At 43.0% G+C, this 18,879-nt stretch overlaps 1 protein-coding gene across 1 annotated transcript in view; it reads left to right on the forward strand.

Moving 5' to 3' along the window:
• Positions 1 to 7,052, forward strand: part of LOC137384084 (adenosine receptor A1-like) — a 104,646-nt gene extending 97,594 nt beyond the window's left edge. The window contains exon 2 of the mRNA XM_068057674.1: positions 6,359 to 7,052. Within this exon, the coding sequence (XP_067913775.1) occupies positions 6,359 to 7,019 (661 nt within the window). The 3' untranslated portion in view covers positions 7,020 to 7,052. The remainder of the gene's footprint in view (positions 1 to 6,358) is intronic.
• Positions 7,053 to 18,879: the final 11,827 nt, after the last annotated feature.

An 18,879-nucleotide genomic window follows, 5' to 3' on the forward strand; every position in this document is an offset into this window, starting at 1 on the left:
GCCTTAACTCCACTTTTCTGCCTGTCCCCCATAACCCTTGACTCCCTCGTAGATCAAAAATCTAATCAACTCAACCTTGAATATATTCAATGACCCAGCCGCCACTTCTCTCTGGGGAAGGAAATTCCAAAGAGGATGAGACTGTGGAATTAATAATGGGGAACAAGGAAATGGCAGAGACTTTGAACAGCTAGTCAAGAGGAAGAAGGAAGACTACTTAAGGTTGAGGAAGCAAGGATCAGACAGGGCTCTAGAGGGTTACAAGGTAGCCAGGAAGGAACTGAAGAATGGACTTAGGAGAGCTAGAAGGGGACATGAAAAAGTCTTGGCGGGTAGGATTAAGGAAAATCCCAAGGTGTTCTACACTTATGTGAGGAACAAGAGGATGGCCAGAGTGAGGGTAGGGCCGATCAGGGATAGTGGAGGGAACTTGTGCCTGGAGTCGGAGGAGGTAGGGGAGGTCCTTAATGAATACTTTGCTTCAGTATTCACTAGTGAGAGGGACCTGGACGTTTGTGAGGACAGCGTGAAACAGGCTGATATGCTCGAACAGGTTGATGTTAAGAAGGAGGATGTGCTGGAAATTTTGAAAGACATGAGGATAGATAAATCCCCGGGGCCAGACGGGATATACCCAAGGTTTTACGGGAAGCGAGGGAAGAGATTGCCGCGCCTTTGGCGATGATCTTTGCGTCCTCACTGTCCACTGGAGTCGTACCAGATGATTGGAGGGTGGCAAATGTTATTCCCTTGTTCAAGAAAGGGAATAGGGATAACCCTGGGAATTACAGACCAGTCAGCCTTACGTCGGTGGTGGGAAAATTATTGGAGAGGATTCTGAGAGACAGGATTTATGATTATTTGGAAAAGCATAGTTTGATTAGAGATAGTCAGCATGGCTTTGTCAGGGGCAGGTCATGCCTCACAAGCCTTATTGAATTCTTTGAGGATGTGACAAAACACATTGATGAAGGAAGAGCAGTGGATGTGGTGTATATGGATTTTAGCAAGGCGTTTGATAAGGTTCCCCATGGTAGGCTCATTCAGAAAGTAAGGAGGCATGGGATACAGGGAAGTTTGACTGTCTGGATACAGAATTGGCTGGCCTATAGAAGACAGAGGGTGGTAGTAGATGGAAAGCATTCAGCCTGGAGCTCAGTGACCAGTGGTGTTCCACAGGGATCTGTTCTGGGACCTCTGCTGTTTGTGATTTTTATAAATGACTTGGATGAGGAAGTGGAAGGCTGGGTTAGTAAGTTTGCCGATGACACAAAGGTTGCTGGAGTTGTGGATAGTGTGGAGGGCTGTTGTAGGTTGCAACGGGACATTGACAGGATGCAGAGCTGGGCTGAGAAGTGGCAGATGGAGTTCAACCTGGAAAAGTGTGAAGTGATTCATTTTGGAAGGTCAAATTTGAATGCAGAATACAGGCTTAAAGACAGGATTCTCGGCAGTGTGGCGGAACAGAGGGATCTTGGGGTCCACGTCCATCGATCCCTCAAAGTTACCACCCAAGTTGATAGGGTTGTTAAGAAGGCGTATGGTGTGTTGGCTTTCATTAACAGGGGGATTGAGTTTAAGAGCTGCGAGGTTATGCTGCAGCTCTGTAAAACCCTGGTTAGACCACACTTGGAATATTGTGTTCAGTTCTGGTCGCCTCATTATAGGAAGGATGTGGAAGCTTTAGAGAGGGTGCAGAGGAGATTTACCAGGATGCTGCCTGGACTGGAGGGCATGTCTTATGAAGAAAGGTTGAGGGAGCTAGGGCTTTTCTCATTGGAGCGAAAAAGGATGAGAGGTGACTTGATAGAGGTGTACAAGATGATGAAAGGCATAGATAGAGTGGATAGCCAGAGACTTTTTACCAGGGTGGAAAGGGCTATCACCAGGGGGCATAATTTTAAGGTGATTGGAGGAAGGTTTCAGGGAGATGTCAGAGGTAGGTTCTTTACACAGAGAGTGGTGGGTGCGTGGAATGCGCTGCCAGCGGTGGTAGTAGAAGCAGATACATTAGGGACATTTAAGCGACTCTTGGATAGGTACATGGATGATAGTAGAATGAAGGGTATGTAGGTAGTTTGATCTTAGAGTAGGTTAAAGGGTCGGCACAACATCGTGGGCCGAAGGGCCTGTACTGTGCTGTACTGTTCTATGTTCTATGTTCTATGATATTCTGTATCTGTTCTCACAGTAGAAGACACAAAAAGCATCTCAAGAATAGCAGAAAATCAACAGGCAAAAGGGAGGGAGGAACTAAAAACAATCACTATCACTGGAGAAAAAGTACTAAGAAAGCTAACGTGACTAAAGGGTGCCAAGTCCCCTGGACCTGATGGCCTACATCCTAGGGTCTTCAAAAGCGGTGGCTGCAGAGATAGTGGATGCATTGGTCGTAATTTTCCAAAATTCCCTAGCTTTTGGAAAGGTCCTAGTGAATTGGAAAATCGCAGATCAAGAAAGGGGTTTTGAGGGATGGGGGGGGTGGTTGGTGGTTTGGGGAACGACAGAAAGCAGGAAACTATAGGTCAGTTAACCTAGCATATGTCATTGGAAAAATGCTAGAATCCATTATTAAGGAATTAGTAGCAGGACATTTACAATATCTTAATGCAATCAGACAGAGCCAACATGGTTTTATGCAAGGGAAATCATGTTTGACAAATTTATTAGAGTTCTTTGAGGATGTTACAAGCAGGGTGGATAAAAGGGAAACAGTAGATGTAGTGTATTTGGATTTCCTAAAGGCATTCATTAAGGTGTCACGTAAAAGATTACTACACAAGATAAGAGCTCATGGTGTTGGGGATGATATATTAGCATGGATAGAGGATTGGCTAACTGACAGGAAACAGAGAGTCAGGATAAATGGATAATTTTCAAGTTGGTAAACCATAACTATTAGAGTGTCACAGGGATCAGAGCTGGGGCCTCAACTATTTACAGTCTATATTAATGACTTAGATAAAGGAATGAAGTGTATTTTTTTAATATTTAGAGATACAGCACTGAAACAGGCCCTTCAGCCCACCATGTCTGTGCTGACCAACAACCACCCATTTATACTAACGCTGCAGTAATCCCATATTCCCTACCTACACTAGGAGAAATTTACAATGGCCAATTTACCTATCAACCTGCATGTCTTTGGCTGTGGGAGGAAACCGGAGCACCCAGCGAAAACCCACGCGGTCACAGGGAGAACTTGCAAATTCCACACAGGCAGTACCCAGAATCGAACCCGGGTCGCTAGAGCTGTGAGGCTGCAGTGCTAACCACTGCGCCACTGTGCTGTCAATACAAAGATAGGTAGGAAAGCAAGTTGTGAGGAGGTTTTGTGGAATGTTGGCATTTATTGCAAGTGGGATGGAGTATAAAAGTAGGGAAGTTGTACTACAACTGTACAGGGCACTGGTGAGACCACACCTAGAGTACTGTGTACAGTTTTGGTCTCCTTACCTAAGGAGGGATATAGTTGCATTGGAAGCAGTTCAGAGAAGGTTACTAGACTGATTCCTGGGATGACGAGGTTGTCTTATGAGGAAAGGCTGAGCAGGTTGGGCCAATGCTCGTTGGAGTTTAGAAGAATGAGAGGTGATCTTATTGAAACATATAAGATTATGGCTGATCTGATTGTGGCCTTAACTTTCACCTGTCAACGACACCTTCCATCACTTTGCTGATGATCGACAGTAGACTTGATAGGGCGGTAATTGACTGGGTTGGATTTGTGCTGCTTTCTATGGGCAGGGCTTACCTGGGCTATTTTCTACATTGCCGGGTAGATACCAGTGTTGTAGCTGTACTGGAACAGTTTGGCATGTTCAGCTGGGAGTGATTAAGAGAGGACGTGACCGGATATACGTAGTCCAAAATGGCAGATCGTGTACCAAATCAATGTCAGAGGCTGTTGGACATCACAATCCACCCACACTGCATGCTTCCAGCGCAAGCACGGCACACCGGCGCGAGTGCCCTGTCAGTCAGGACGCGGCACACAGACCGTGCTGGAAATGGCTGGATGTATGCTGGCCAACATTTTTGCAGTTTCGTCCTTACTTGGTGCTGGCACCAATGGTGCTACAGAGCCCAATTTTTCAGCCCCAAACTATTGTGAAATCTTACACAACTATGTATTCCACTTCCAGAAACTTGTAACAGCAAAGCATCAAAGCAAATAAAATATTGTTAAACTGAGATGTTAATGTTCATAATATTGACAGTATTTTAGTAGGCTGCATTTGCTGACAACGCTACCGCTAGGTGGCACTGCTGTGGCACATGCGCAAATGCAGCATGTGCCACTAAAACGTCACAGTCTGCGACTTCAGGCAGCTGCCAGGTCTAAAGATGGCGCTGCTCAAATAATCACACGAAGGCAACCTAACAAACACACGGCAGCACATAATGGCTGGAGTGAGAGAGCGAGCGAGTGAGCCGGGTGGGGGGGCGGGGGGTTGGCGGGAGAGGAGTGGGCTGGGGAGGGGGGGAGTGGAGAAGCTGGAAATAAGCGGGGCGGAGGGGGCGGGAGCGGAGCGGCCGGAGAGAGCGGCCAGTCCCCGCACCCAACAACACCAAGGTCTTCGGCCGCTCGCTCCCCGCGGCTGTCTACGGCCTCTCACTTCCGGCCCCCTCCATCCAGCCGTTCCCTCCAGCTGCAGATCCCCCATCCAGCCGCTTTCTCCCCTATTTCTCAACTATCCCGAAGATGCACACGTCACAGATGACGTCATTGGCGCATGCGTTAACCAGTCCTGGCAAGCCGGACCGCAGCGCATGCGTAGAGAGCAAGAGCTCGTCTGCGCATGTGCGCACCGCGGCGCAGCCTGATGACGTCAGTGGCGGCCAGCGTCATCAGGAATCACTTTGATTTTAGCATTTTCAACTTAAACAATCCATTAATTGTTTATTATTTAAATACATCTTTCTCATAGATACAATGGGCTGAATTTTACATGTCCACCGATAATCTCGGCGGCGGACGTAAACTATGGCGGTCTGCCCATGCGGACTGCTCATCACGAAGCCGCCGCGATATTAAACACAGCGGCTCATTTAACTGGCCAGGGCAGACCACGCCCCCTCCCCCAACCCCACCCTGATGTCGTGGAGGGGGGCGGGCAGTCCATCCCCGGCAATGGTGTCCAGTACCATTGCATCGGCGCCAACGCCATTTTTAAAAGGCTTCCAGCCCTTCCATTTCATTTAAATATTTAAAGATATCGGCATTTTAAATTTAATTAAAGAAATTAAATAAATGTTTCTAGCCCCTCTGCCACCTTCCAATAACCAGACAGTCATTCCATGCCCTCTCCCCCCAAATACTTATCTTGTGCACCTGACCTTCCCCCCGCAAAGTTCAGAAACCTTTATCTTTAACCCTTCCACCAATCATATTAGTTTGACCCCACTCCCCCTCCTTCACTGAAATACTTACCTGCTCACCCCTCCCCACCAGTGTTCCACATCAGATCTCCAGACGGAGATCCGAAGGCGCGGGAGTGCCGGCCACTGGCACTAATATCAGAGCAGCATGGATGGTGGGAGCGTGATGCTCATTAATGCAGCGGTTTAAATTGTTTTGCATTTGTAGATTTAGCTCCCATTGCCAAGCGGCGGGTCGGCCGCCACAAGGCCTCGCCACTGCCAGAAATATCGGGCCAAACCTTCCCGGCATCGAGGCCCGTGGCGGGCCTCTGCCAGAGGCATTTTCCGGCCGCCACCCCTGCCACGACCCCCGATGTTGGGGGGCTGTAAAATCCAGCCCAACATCTTTGAATCTATCACAATTTCTCTACTATTTGATTCTGTTGTGTGAAGATATAAGTATCTTGGCAAGTTGCTATTTGAAACTAATCACTTTCTATCAATCAGCTCAGCTGGACTGGTGCTCTATTTCATGATTGTGAGTTGCTTCGGGCTCCATTTTCAAGTGATTTAAACTCAAAAGCTAAAAACTATCTCCTGTTTATAGGAAGGTAATTACAGTTTTGGTCATTTCTGCATTAAGATGAAGGTTTATGCTTGTAATTATTCTCAAGCTATTTTGTCTTCAATTGTCCCTTTGCCAGAGAGTTCCTTGAAGATATTTAACATGAGCCGAGGATGAATGGGCCTTCAATTTTTCCTCACCTGCTGAGGGGAAGCATTTGCATCTAATTGGCACCACATCATAAAGAAATGGCTAGGAATATGGAAAGCTAACTTATGTCCTATCAGTCCATGGTCTTGTACGTTGCTGCTCAAGCATTGTGTACTTTCTTAAGTATCATAGTAAAATCATTTTGGAAAGAAAATTGTTACAGTGAACTTATATATGAAGTTGATGATATAACCTTGTGTTTTTGGTTCCTTTCCACAGTTATAAGAGTACTGTTACACAAAAGCGAGCTGGGACTGCTGTTATTCTGTGCTGGATTATATCTATAATTGTTGGCATGATTCCTATGTTTGGATGGAATAATTACACTGAAGCGACTCAAGATGGGATGAATTCAAGTCACGTGCGCAATATCATCGTGTGCCAGTTTGAGACTGTAATCAGCATGGACTACATGGTCTACTTCAACTTTTTTGGATGGGTGTTGCCACCTCTCGTGTTGATCTTTGTGATTTATGTGGAAATATTTAATCTTATTCGGAAGCATCTGAACCAAAAGGCAGTGTCAATCAACAATGCCGATCCAAGCAGGTACTTTGGGAAAGAATTGAAACTTGCTAAGTCACTGGCTCTGGTGTTGCTCTTATTTGCAATATGTTGGCTTCCTCTACATATCATCAACTGCATTACATTGTTTTGTCCTTCATGCGACAAACCAATTATAGTGATGTACATTGCCATCTTTCTAACCCATGCAAACTCTGCTGTAAACCCCATAGTGTATGCCTTCAAGATAAACAAGTTCCGAGTGACTTTTCTCCAGATTTGGAGCCAGTACATTTGGCGTAATAAAAACCACAACTCAAATAATTTAAGCAGAGAACAGTTAAGGGCTATAAGAGAACAGAAAAATACTATGTAACTTATTTACTTCTTAATCCAAAGCAATTGGCCTAAATAATCAAGTGCAAGATCATTATCAATGTTGATTTTGATACATTGCCATTGAGTTATTAACTATCAAAATATTGTGCAACGCAATGGTAAACATTCAAACAAGATTCCCCAGCTGTCACCTGATCTCTTAGCAAAGAATGTTTTTTTCAGGATTTGAACCATTGTTGGCAAAGCCTCTATAGGTCTTTATTTTTCCACTGTTTGCCCTGTGTTTTCTCTCCTTGTCATGTTTACATATTCTCAGATTTTAACAAAGACACTGAATCAACCACAGGGTGAGCACAGGCTGAAATACCTGGCTGCCAGATTTAAGAAGATCAGAAACACTGCAGGTGATACACAGCAGAGAAGGGCTTTGGCTTCCAGTCCCCTACTTCACTAATCACATTGGAAAGGAAAAGATTTCCAGCTCCAAAATAAACAAATCCTTGCCATAGCAACATCATTGCTAAAGTGCCAAGATGTTATATTCCACATGTACAGTGAACATTCCCTGAAGGATTCAACTATTTTAAAAGACTGGAATTAATGCAGATCAAGACACTGATGTATTTAATAGACAAAATGAAATTGCTGCTTCAGACCGTTGCTGTGCATCATTTTAAGGAACATGGTGGCCTAACAATATGGTTCACCAGCAAATGAATTTTATAAAATCACGAGTGTACCTTTGTTGACCCAGGTGGTTCATTTTGCTGTATTACTCTATAAGATATAGCCAGCAGGCCTTACATTTAGTTGAAAACTATTGATGTGGTGTTTTTAATTGACATTTTAATCTCTCAGTTAATTAGAAGACAGAAATCATCATTATTGACCTAAAATTTGCACTAAGACATTGGCAAACATCAGCTGTGTTGATTGCCCATGTTTATTTCATGCAGCTTAATACAGAGTATGTAAAGAGCAAGGTGTATGTGATGTTCTTCTGTATTTAATCTGAACTTTTGACTATATTCAGATGCAGTAAGCCAATGGTACAATTTCATAATTTCCATGTGTAAAGTACATGCCATAGAATGGTCACCATTGATACCACTTCATCATGCGGGTCATCCCAATACCATCAGTGATTTATATTTATGCACAGAGTTGCTCCCAGTGTTTATCAGACACCACTTATCAATGTTGTTCATCCTGATACTATTGGTGGTATGTATTCACTCACAAGACTTCAAGACCAGCTCATACTTACCAGGAGTTTCTCCCTGGCAGTAATTATTTTCTTTTGGGTTCAGTTCTTTATGTAAGCTTTATGAAAGAGCTCTATCTCAGGCACTGAATCTAGAGTGGATACGCTGGAGTGATACCTGCCTTTATTAGGAGCTCTGAATATGGTGGCATCGGTGTTTTTACCAGCAAAAGTTTTATAGGTAAGTAGTTATCAATGTTACTCCTCACTCGGGAGTTACCATCTTTAACTGAAACAGTTTGATAAAGGAATGCATTACTTATCAAGTGGAGATGTTGTATCAGTAGAATCTACTGTGCACTAATTATTGTAGTACTCGTCTAATGTTAATAAATGACTGTAATGGTGGAGTCAAGATGAACAGTTTTATTGTGACACAGCAGTTACTTCAGCAGACAGACTATGATTACTGCCAAAGCTTACATGCATCATGAGCTTATACCTTTTCCCCAATTTCTTCGTGCTATAAACCAAGGTAAATTACACTTTCTCGCTGGTCCAATGATTTAAAAGTTTCTTCACACATCGAAGCACTTCTACTTGGCATAATGCTGGTTTTAAAACTAAATGGAAATTCTTGTTTTCTAACTAAATAAATTTTGTTTGTTTTATTCACTGTAAAATAGACTGCTGTAAGTCCTACTGGAAGTCCTACCCCACCTTAAACTCATTGCCTGATACAGTGATTCAAATATACATTCCTCCCTAATAAGTATCTTTACTCCATCATCAGTTTCTAAGTATTGTGTTTAGTTTTGTTTTTTTTCTCTCTCTCTCATTAAATGTTTGGTTTTAAACCTGACCTTGTTATAATCATTTTGAAGCCATTCATTAACAGACAAAAACAGCTCTTCTGATAATCCAGTAGAACCAGAAGCAAGCTACCCAGAACAGAACATTTTTAGTTTTGATCCTGAGCCTGTCCTTTATTGGCTGATATCAACCAGAGTGTCAGAGAGGGTGCTAAATTAGGATTCAGCCAAACAGAGAAGAAAAATCAGCCATAGTTTCTACATCTGCTTATTATCCAGTGACTGTACTGTGGGTGCTGGGTAAGGGCAAAACTGGGCTTGGTTGTGATCCCTTCCTCAGTGAAATAACATTCCATTACTCACTGTCTAGACTTCACATACAACGAATGACCATTTGTGTGAGGTACCAGGTTGTTGCTGAGCTCAGTATGACTCATTGCCTTCAAGAACGGAGCCTGTACCTTTCAGGAATTTAATATTATGCATCCTCCCCTAGGCAAGGATAGTGTACTTCATTGTTACAACAGGAATCTTTAGGAATGTACATTTAGAGGTCAAAGTGCTTCAGAAATTGTTCTAGTAAGGAATTACTTATTTTAATGCAAAATCTTTAACCAAAATTTTAAAAAATTCCAGTAAATTTACAATTTTTCTGAATCAATAAAGCAATTGGTCTGTGCTGGTTAAGAATAGAATTATTGCACATGACATGTTTCCCATGCAAGATGGTAAATCTACTTTATGTATCAATAAATTTCCCAAATGTACTTTATTACTATTAGATTGGGATGGACGCTCCTTTGTAGTTTTGTGTTAGCATTTGAGGCTTATGAAGAGGGAAGTCAAAATGAGAAATGAAATGATTGTAACAGTAGTGTAGGTCTTGCCTATTAGCCTGGACATGATTAACTGGACATCTCTTTAGCGATGGAGACTTAAGTAATTTCCATTATATTCATTTAATGGTGGTAACTTGATTACTGAACTACTTTCATTTTATTTCAACAGCTTATAGATAACACCTTTACAAATTTCAAACTAGCTATTAGCAGAATCTTGTGATGCCTGAGGCTGTGATGAAAATTAAGAGTTCCTATTACCCTATTTGCCTTTTCTATCTGTATTTAAAAGCTAATGGACAAGACTCTGGTAGCACCATTCCTCAACCCATTGAAACTCCATTGGATTGACAGTTTGCATGGGCAATGCAGAGGAAGGCTGACTTTGCACTACCTTTATATATGTGAAAAATTACCAATCAAGAGACACATTTCCCGAAGAACAGTGCACTTTGTATAAATATTTCTTCTACTCTATTGCAAGAAATTCGCTGTGCATTCTTCTCTGAGTCAAAAAGCAGGGCTCCTATATTATGAGAATTCATCTTAAAAAACTGTTTAATCCATCATATACAAACTAGCTCCAGCCTGACTTGAGATGGCACGCCTATTCCTATTGTACCCCTGGACATCTATTCTTGTATACTTCATAGAAATCCAAAACAATGGTAATCTTACCTTTGAAAAAAAGATTTGTGTAACAATATAAGACATTCACAATGATACAGCAAGTCATATGGCGCTGTGCTTGATAATGAAGGAACTTAATGAAAGGATAGAGAAATGGTGCAATTCAGTCATAACATCCTATCGCATACACTTTTGAAGAGTTTGGCTTGTTTTCACACATACATTCCTCTTCAGGCAGAAGTTTTGAATCAGAAAGATTGGATACAGTTGAGGCTGATTAAGTAACTTATGATTGAAATATAACAAATGCTGCTTCATAGTTGGGCCTGTTAAGTGGCAATGAGAAACATCAGAGTTCTTTTTTTAGATTAGATTAGATTAGAGATACAGCACTGAAACAGGCCCTTCGGCCCAACGAGTCTGTGCCGACCATCAACCACCCATTTATACTAATCCTACACTAATCCCATATTCCTAACAAACATCCCCACCTGTCCCTATATTTCCCTACCACCTACCTATACTAGTGACAATTTATAATGGCCAATTTACCTATCAACCTGCAAGTCTTTTGGCTTGTGGGAGGAAACCAGAGCACCCGGAGAAAACCCACGCAGACACAGGGAGAACTTGCAAACTCCACACAGGCAGTACCCAGAATCGAACCCGGGTCCCTGGAGCTGTGAGGCTGCAGTGCTAACCACTGCGCCACTGTGCCGCCCAAAGTGGTAAATGTGTTTGTGTTAGCTGACATGACTTTGAGGACATTGCATCTGTAATCAGAAGACATCAGAACAGGGAACTGAAAACTGAACATGATTATGACTGCAATAGATCATAATTGCTGATAAACCTAAACATTACAAGGGACAGAGTGATTCCACATAACAGTAATTTTGGAGAAATAGCAGAAAGCAAATACACCCATTGTTGTTAAACTCATGCAGGGTCTTTCAGCTGGATCATACCACAAAACAGTGGAAATGGAATTCCATTACCTGAATGAATCACCTTTGAATAAAAATTAACTTTGTGTGTCAAAAGTTTGAAGTTTAGGCAGCGTGTTGAAATGCATCAGATTGATCATACTATTCAACAATTTCATTCTTTCCCCTAGAAAATGCAATATCTGTTAAAGCGTTTTTCATCAATAAGTGAGCTGAGCTCTTATTTTGAAACTGTTTTGAGCCTATGTAAGCTTTTCATCATTATTCACAGCTAAACCTCTTACTTTCTCACATTTGCTCATTTGAGTGTTTATTTACTGTACACTAATACTTGTACACCAGCAAAATAGATATTGTTTAGTTAAAAAAAAAGGAATTTCAGAATAGCACAAAGGAGAAAGTGGCTTTGTACAAATGAAAAGTATCATTTAAATTAATTGGTGAATGCAAACGTCATGGTTTTGATGTAATATAATTGCTGTGTTCACACAATAGGTGAATATGTAAATAAAATATATATTTCCAGAAGTATTAGAATAAAAAAGACAACTAATCAGTATGCCTATACATTTTGTTATTTCTATTCTCATTTTACAGGTTTGTCTCTCTGATCTGATATTCCTCCTCTACTATACCACCTAGGTGGGTAGACAAACAGCCTACTTCAAAGCCTTGGCTAATGCCACTCTTCAGTGTCTGGTGCACAAAAGCTTGGGACAACTCCATCTTGAAAATCCCTCTCCCCTCTTTTGCTTTGCTGGGGAATGATAGGAATAGTCTTGCATTCTACACTTGACAATGTATAGACAGTGGGTCACCAATTTTCAGTGCCACAGTGCGACCTATTTCTCTGTATTTGTAAAACCTGACTTAAAAGGTTTCCTCTGAAGTGACTGCCACCATTCAGAGAACTAACAATATTTAATCCCTAAACTCCTGATCACAGTTAAGAGAAAATACTTCAGAGACCAGTAGTGTGGAAGGAAATACTCTAAATAGTGCTATGTGGAGCCATTGATGAATCTCTATGGAATAAGACCAAACCAAAATTCCAAACCCAATTGGATGATTAAGCTTCATTCAAAATACTTCAAAATTCTCAAAAGCAGATCAGTGTGGGTTTCCCAAACCTTTCCATTATACAAGTCATGTCAAGTACACTTGCTATTATTTTTTAAAAATAGTTTCCAGCCATTGTGATATTAGAACATTACAGCTGTAGTGGACATGCAACTATAGCTGCAGCCACAGTAATAAGCTTTGGTATAAGTTCAGAAAAAGAGTTGAACTAATTGATGCATTCATCGCTGCTGGTCTATTTTGGGGAGTTTGATCCATCTAGTGATAAAGTATGTAGTAATTTTCTTTCAAAGAATTGGTTGACAAATCAGGTTGGGTAAATGTATGCATCCAGCCCCTGACAGTAAAAGTGTGAGTATATACCCATATGCCCTAACAGTATAATGTGTGAAAGAAATAACCCATGTTTTCTGATGACCTAAACATAGGCCAATGGCATCTGATCTTTCGATATCGCGAAAGTCCAATTTTGGAAATAATGGGTGGAATTTTCCAAACTTAGTCCCAGCTGAAAGCACAGGACCATTTGTAGGTTGGAAACCCATTTGATTAATTAGCAGGCTTTGCTGAGGCTGTTTCACTGAGCCACAGCATTATTATTCCCCCTCCAGGTTGTCCAACCAATTAGGAAGGGCAGTTGGAAAGGCATTCATAAACATGCAATGAAGGATCGCTATTTGAAAAGAGCCCGGCAGGGCTCACAATGGTAGCCCTGAGTGAAGCAGTGAACATACCAATGCGAAGGAGGAAACTGCTGCCAGATTGAAGCAAGATGTGGGGAGGCTGCCCCACTCCCTGTTCTCAGACTCATCCCTGGAGATCATGATGGATGCAGTCAAGGCCAAAAGAGGAGTCCTCTTCCCTGAGGATGAGGAGGAGGAGGCCAGCCAGCCTGACAAAGCAGACATGGCTGCAAGTAGCAGAGGTGGTGAGCAGCAGGAGTGTAGTGACCTGGATCCAGTGCCAAGAAAAATTTCATGATCTCATGAGTTCTGGCAACCTGAATGTTGTGCAACTCGCAGCTGGAAGCCATCACTCTCTCACCCCTCTGGCTTTCTCCTGCACAGCACTCCTCTGACTGACACATCTTTCTGCCACGCACATTCCTTTCTCTCCAGCCAGCTCCAAAAATTTCCATCTCAATTGGCAACACTCACCCTCATCCTATTGCCCTCTCGCTTACAGCCACACTCCTCAAATGGTCACCCTCCATCCTAACACTCCTGACTCTGTCTTCTCTCATGGCAGGAGAAAAGAGCCCACAACTCCAGGGAGAGGCAGAGAACTCGGGATGGAGATGCATTCATGGTCACCCTAACTGCGATGGAGGAGGAAGCCCTGAAGATTGGTAGGGTGACAGCAGTACAGGCGGGTGGTGATGGAGAAATGGCGGTGGTCCCGAGACCTGGCGACAGCATTAGATATCACACTACCACTTGCATGTTGAATCGATCTCACCATTACATTAAATGTCAGGATCTGCACTGTGCTAACTTTGAACCCTATTTCTCCTACTTTCAGCACTAACTTATGCCTTTCATCTCCCACAGCTCCGTCATGGGTCCCAACAGAGGAGATAAGGAAGACCCCGAGGAGTCCACAGAGGAAGACCAGCATTTTGCTGATACCCTGTCACACGCCTCCTGTCCACCCTCCAGGCACGGGAGAAGATAGAGAAAGGGAAAATGGCAGTGGGGACTCTTCTCAAGTTGCCTCCACTTCTCAGCCCTCACCCGCCCCTTCTCAAATACAGCCGCATACGCTGCCCCTGCTGCAATGACCAAGTCTGCCCCTGCACTGGTGCAGGTGGGACAGTCTTTGGTGTACCCCGCAGAACCTCCAAGAGGACATTCACCATGGGCATCTCTTGTGTCACAGCAGGAGAACAAATAGCTTGCTTCCAGCTCATCTGAATCCACAGGGGTAGCACCACATTGGAGGAATAGAAAGCTTAAGGGCAAGACATCATAGTTGCACAAAAAGATTCACTTAGGTGGTTATAATAATGTTAATGTTTCATTAATGCTCTTTTTCAATGAAAGTATGCGTTTAGGTAAACTCTTCATTCTCCTGGCCCCTACATTCAGCCCAATGGGAAAGAAACTTGGGTCACCTGACAGAAATTAAGGGCGGGATTTTAAGAGCCCCCGGCCGCTCTTGGCAGTGGATGAAAAAAATGGTGGCCCGCATGTGCAGGCCGCACGTGGCAGAACCGCCACGATCTCCCGTGCGGCGGCTCATTTAAATAGCCAGTGCGGCCTGCCCCACCCGCCTCCAATCACGTGCATGGGGCGGGCTGTCCAATGTCGGCAATAGTGTCAGCTGCCTTTGTGCAGCTGCTGGTGCCCTTTTTAAAGGGATGCCAGCCCTGCTGGCAAATTTAAATTTTTAAAGATACATCCCCAACAAAATGCATCAAATAAAAGATTGGAGGTGAGTGTATTTAAGCTCATTCATTTTATTGATTTAGATATTGAAATTCAGGTACTGTCGTCCAGCAGTTGAGGGGGGCCATCACGGAGACTCGCTGCCATCGGGAGGCTCAGGCACGGCCCTCCTGGCATCAAGCTCCGTGACGGCCCTCTGCTGGAACAGTCTTCCGGCACTACCTCGCCCCCCCCCAACCCCTCCACCCTCCTGCACCGCCATGGAGCTCAACATCGGGAGCCTGGTAAAATCTAGCCCGAAGTCTCTGATAAGGAGTTTTTAATAGAGACATTTTCTGGGCAGAAATCCAGAAGAAACAGCGATCCATCGCAGCAAGAAGAAGGACCCTGCCAGAATACCATCTTTAAACTATCTAGAGGCAGAGATGAAAGGTGACCTTGAAACTACCTACCTGAGAAATTGTAGCAAGACTTTTGTCACTGAACTGTGACTGAGATTTAACCAAATCTTTGGGCCGGCACAGTGGCGCAGTGGTTAGCACCGCAGCCTCACAGCTCCAGCGACCCGGGTTCAATTCTGGGTACTGCCTGTGTGGAGTTTGCAAGTTCTCCCTGTGTCTGCATGGGTTTCCTCCGGGTGCTCCGGTTTCCTCCCACATGCCAAAGACTTGCAGGTTGATAGGTTAATTGGCCATTATAAATTGCCCCTAGTATAGGTAGGTGGTAGGGAAGTACAGGGACAGGTGGGGATGTTTGGTAGGAATATGGGATTAGTGTAGGATTAGTGTAAGTGGGTGGTTGATGGTCGGCACAGACTTGGTGGGCCGAAGGGCCTGTTTCAGTGCTGTATCTCTAAACTAAACTAAAGCAGTCTACTACAAAGCATCTGTCCACCTGAAACTTTCCAAAGTTTGACATCAGTGAACTGGGAAAAAGGAAAAACAGGCCTTCACTGTTTTACAATTTTCCTCTCAGGGAAATAAACAAGGTTTCACAATGAACTCTTTTTTTAAAAAAAAACATCAAATCTAAATGCATGCTATCTTGTAATCTCTGTCTTTTCTTTTGCGTGTGCGTGTGTGTGTGTGTGTGTGTGTGTGTGAGTGGGTGAAGTTACGATTTTCGGGTATTGTTTAATAAATATTTATTTTTCTCTGAACCTACAAGAAAACCTGTTCACTGTCTATTTATTGACCATTAAATGCCCAAGGGTTAAAATATCAATTCTAATAAAACACACTGGGCTGAATATAACAGCTCCCACGATGTCGGGGTTGTGGCGGTGGGTGGGGGGGCCAGAAAATGCCTCCTGCAGCTCGACGCTGGGAAGGCCTGGCCCGATATTGCCAGTGGCAGCAAGGTCTCGTGCTGACCCCCCACCCCTCGGCGACAGGACCAAAATTTACATTTGTTAATTTATTGAAATAAAATAATTAATTACTTACCTGCTTCCGCTGTCCATTCCGGTGCTATATTGGGGCCAGTGGCAGGCACTCCCATGCTTCCGGATCTCCGTCCGGAGATCCGAGGTGGAACACTGGCGGGGAGGAGCAGCAGGTAAGTTTGTCTGTGCGAGAGGGGAGGGGAGCAGCATCAAAGTGTTTTAATTGGTCTAGGGGATGGTGGGACGAGGTAACGTTTAAGGCTGATGAACTTTGGCGGGGGAACAATAGTTAAGTGTTTTGTGGGGTGGGGAGAGGGCAGATTTTTATTTCCATGCTTATGGGGGTTGTGGGGGGGTGGGGGTTATTGGGAGAGGGTCAGTATATATTTATTGCTGAGAAAACTGTATTTTAAAAAATTTTAATTGTAATGTAGGGCTCAAAGCCTTTTAAAAATGGAGTCGTGCCTGCACAGTGGGGGATGGACCGCCCGCCCCTCCACGTCATCGCAGTGGGGCGGTCCGCACCAGCCATTTAAATGAGCCATTGCGTTTAATATCACGTCGACTCCGCGAAGCTTGGCCTGTACGTGCGGGCCGCCATTGTTTACGGCCACCACATGATTTTCAGCCACTGTCTTCAGTCAGTTGAGAGGTGAAAAGTGGAAATCATGCCTATCATTTCCCACCTGTCTATAACCTATTCTATTAGACCATGGCAGTCTACCCCTTCTCCATCAGGGAGTTGAGGATAGATTCCTAATGAATTTTCCTGCCACTCCCCGGAAATATTTGAAGAAACATTGGCACTGAGTCTGGGACAGCAGATTGGGGGCCTCCATTTGTTTGAATAAAGGAAGAGGTCCTAGTACAGGCCTCCTCGCTCTCAAATTCAACCATCAGCACTAGCCTTTATAGCTCTTGGTCTCAACTGAGGTTTACAAAAACAGCATGTCACTTCTTTCTTAGTGCTCGTGTGCCCCTTTAAATATCCTCATCGTCTCTTCCGATGCTGCAACAATAGTCATGATGCAGAACCACTGGATTCTCCTCTTTAGCAGTGCCAGTGACCCTGATCCAGAGACTGAGGGTCTGGTGGAACCCCACCCTGTCGCTATTCTGCCTGAAAGAGAAGAATTCTGCCGCATAAGATAAATTGTAGTTTTTAGTTACATGGAATCCCAAGACTTTTACCAATGTTTAGGAGGCCATATTTTGCGATTTCACTGGTTTATGGTAACTCAATAAGTAAAATTCCAATTTTTATCACATGGGGTTACAGGATTTTTCAGTATTCACTGGGTTTTGAAGATCAGATTCAGCAACTCTGTCTATTTTTACATGAAAAATTGGTGATTTTTTTGTGAGGCAGCTTTGATGGACCAGCTGTTCTTTTCCTGCCCATCATTTTGACATGCTCATATCATCGGCAGAACGATTGCTTTTACTTTGACAAAATTGAAATATGATGACAGCTTCCCATCACAAAAAATCACCGTTGCATATTGTAATGCCAGCGTGATACCTGTTTCTTTCAGCCTTGTGCCGTTAAGCTACCCAATCAATTTTCTTCAGCTATATGACAAGAATGTAAAGTTCAGAATCAAACCTGCTTTTTGAGCTGACAGTATTCAACTCATTGTTCAGCTCAACAAAAAAAAACAAGTTGAATCACCTTCAAAGATACTCCCAATTCCCTGCTAAAAGCCACAGTCTGTAATTTTCTCCAGAGGTTTTAGTTGGCTTTGTGCCTGTCAGAATCAGTTCCTTTGATCATTTGTAATAAGGTTTGTGAAGCAATTTGATGCCCTGACTATCCTGCTACTGTTTGACCAGTTACAATTACATTACCTTCAGAAAATCAGGACCCATTTAAGTATTTACTTTTACAGGTTATTCTTCAGGCAAACTGTGTTCCTTAGACACAGGAATCGCCAAACACAACATCAGTGGACAAATCACTAATTAAAATACATTTAGTGAAATAATTGAATTATGTTAAGATAATATTACCATAATGCATTTGACTTGAAGTCATTACCATGTGTGTAGAACAGAATCTGCTTCCATAATGGAAACAGTTTTTAGGTTGTTGCTAAAGTTTTACTATTTTCATCAAAGGATAAAATTGTACCACAGTCTTCAAGCCAATCAGTGAATATTTTTGTCTTTTATTTCTTAGATGCAAATAATTTTATTTTGTCACTTCAAGTTCTACAAGAATATCAATTAGATATGGGATCCAAACTGAATTGAAATTCTTCATTTTTTATGGTAAATATTCATTGCATTAATTAAATGCATTTCTTATATGAATCTTAATGGAAATATTAACTCACTCAGTTAGTGGCCAATGGAATTTCATACAAATGCTGTTTGCATGTTATCATCGCACTCCATGTCCTCACCCCGAATGAGGAAAGACAACGAGAAGAAAAATGAATTATTCTATTTTTCATGACATTCCACTTTAGGAAACAGTGGAGACGTTATGAAAAATAATACTCTGTACTCTTGTAAAAATGCAAAATTTGAGATTTGACCTGTGTAATGTCCTTGGGCAGTTGCAACTTTCCTTCTGATACTGCATAACATGAACTTGAGCTGAAACAGATCC

The sequence above is a fragment of the Heterodontus francisci genome, chromosome 25 (genome assembly GCF_036365525.1).
Source record: "Heterodontus francisci isolate sHetFra1 chromosome 25, sHetFra1.hap1, whole genome shotgun sequence".
Lineage (NCBI taxonomy): Eukaryota > Metazoa > Chordata > Chondrichthyes > Heterodontiformes > Heterodontidae > Heterodontus > Heterodontus francisci.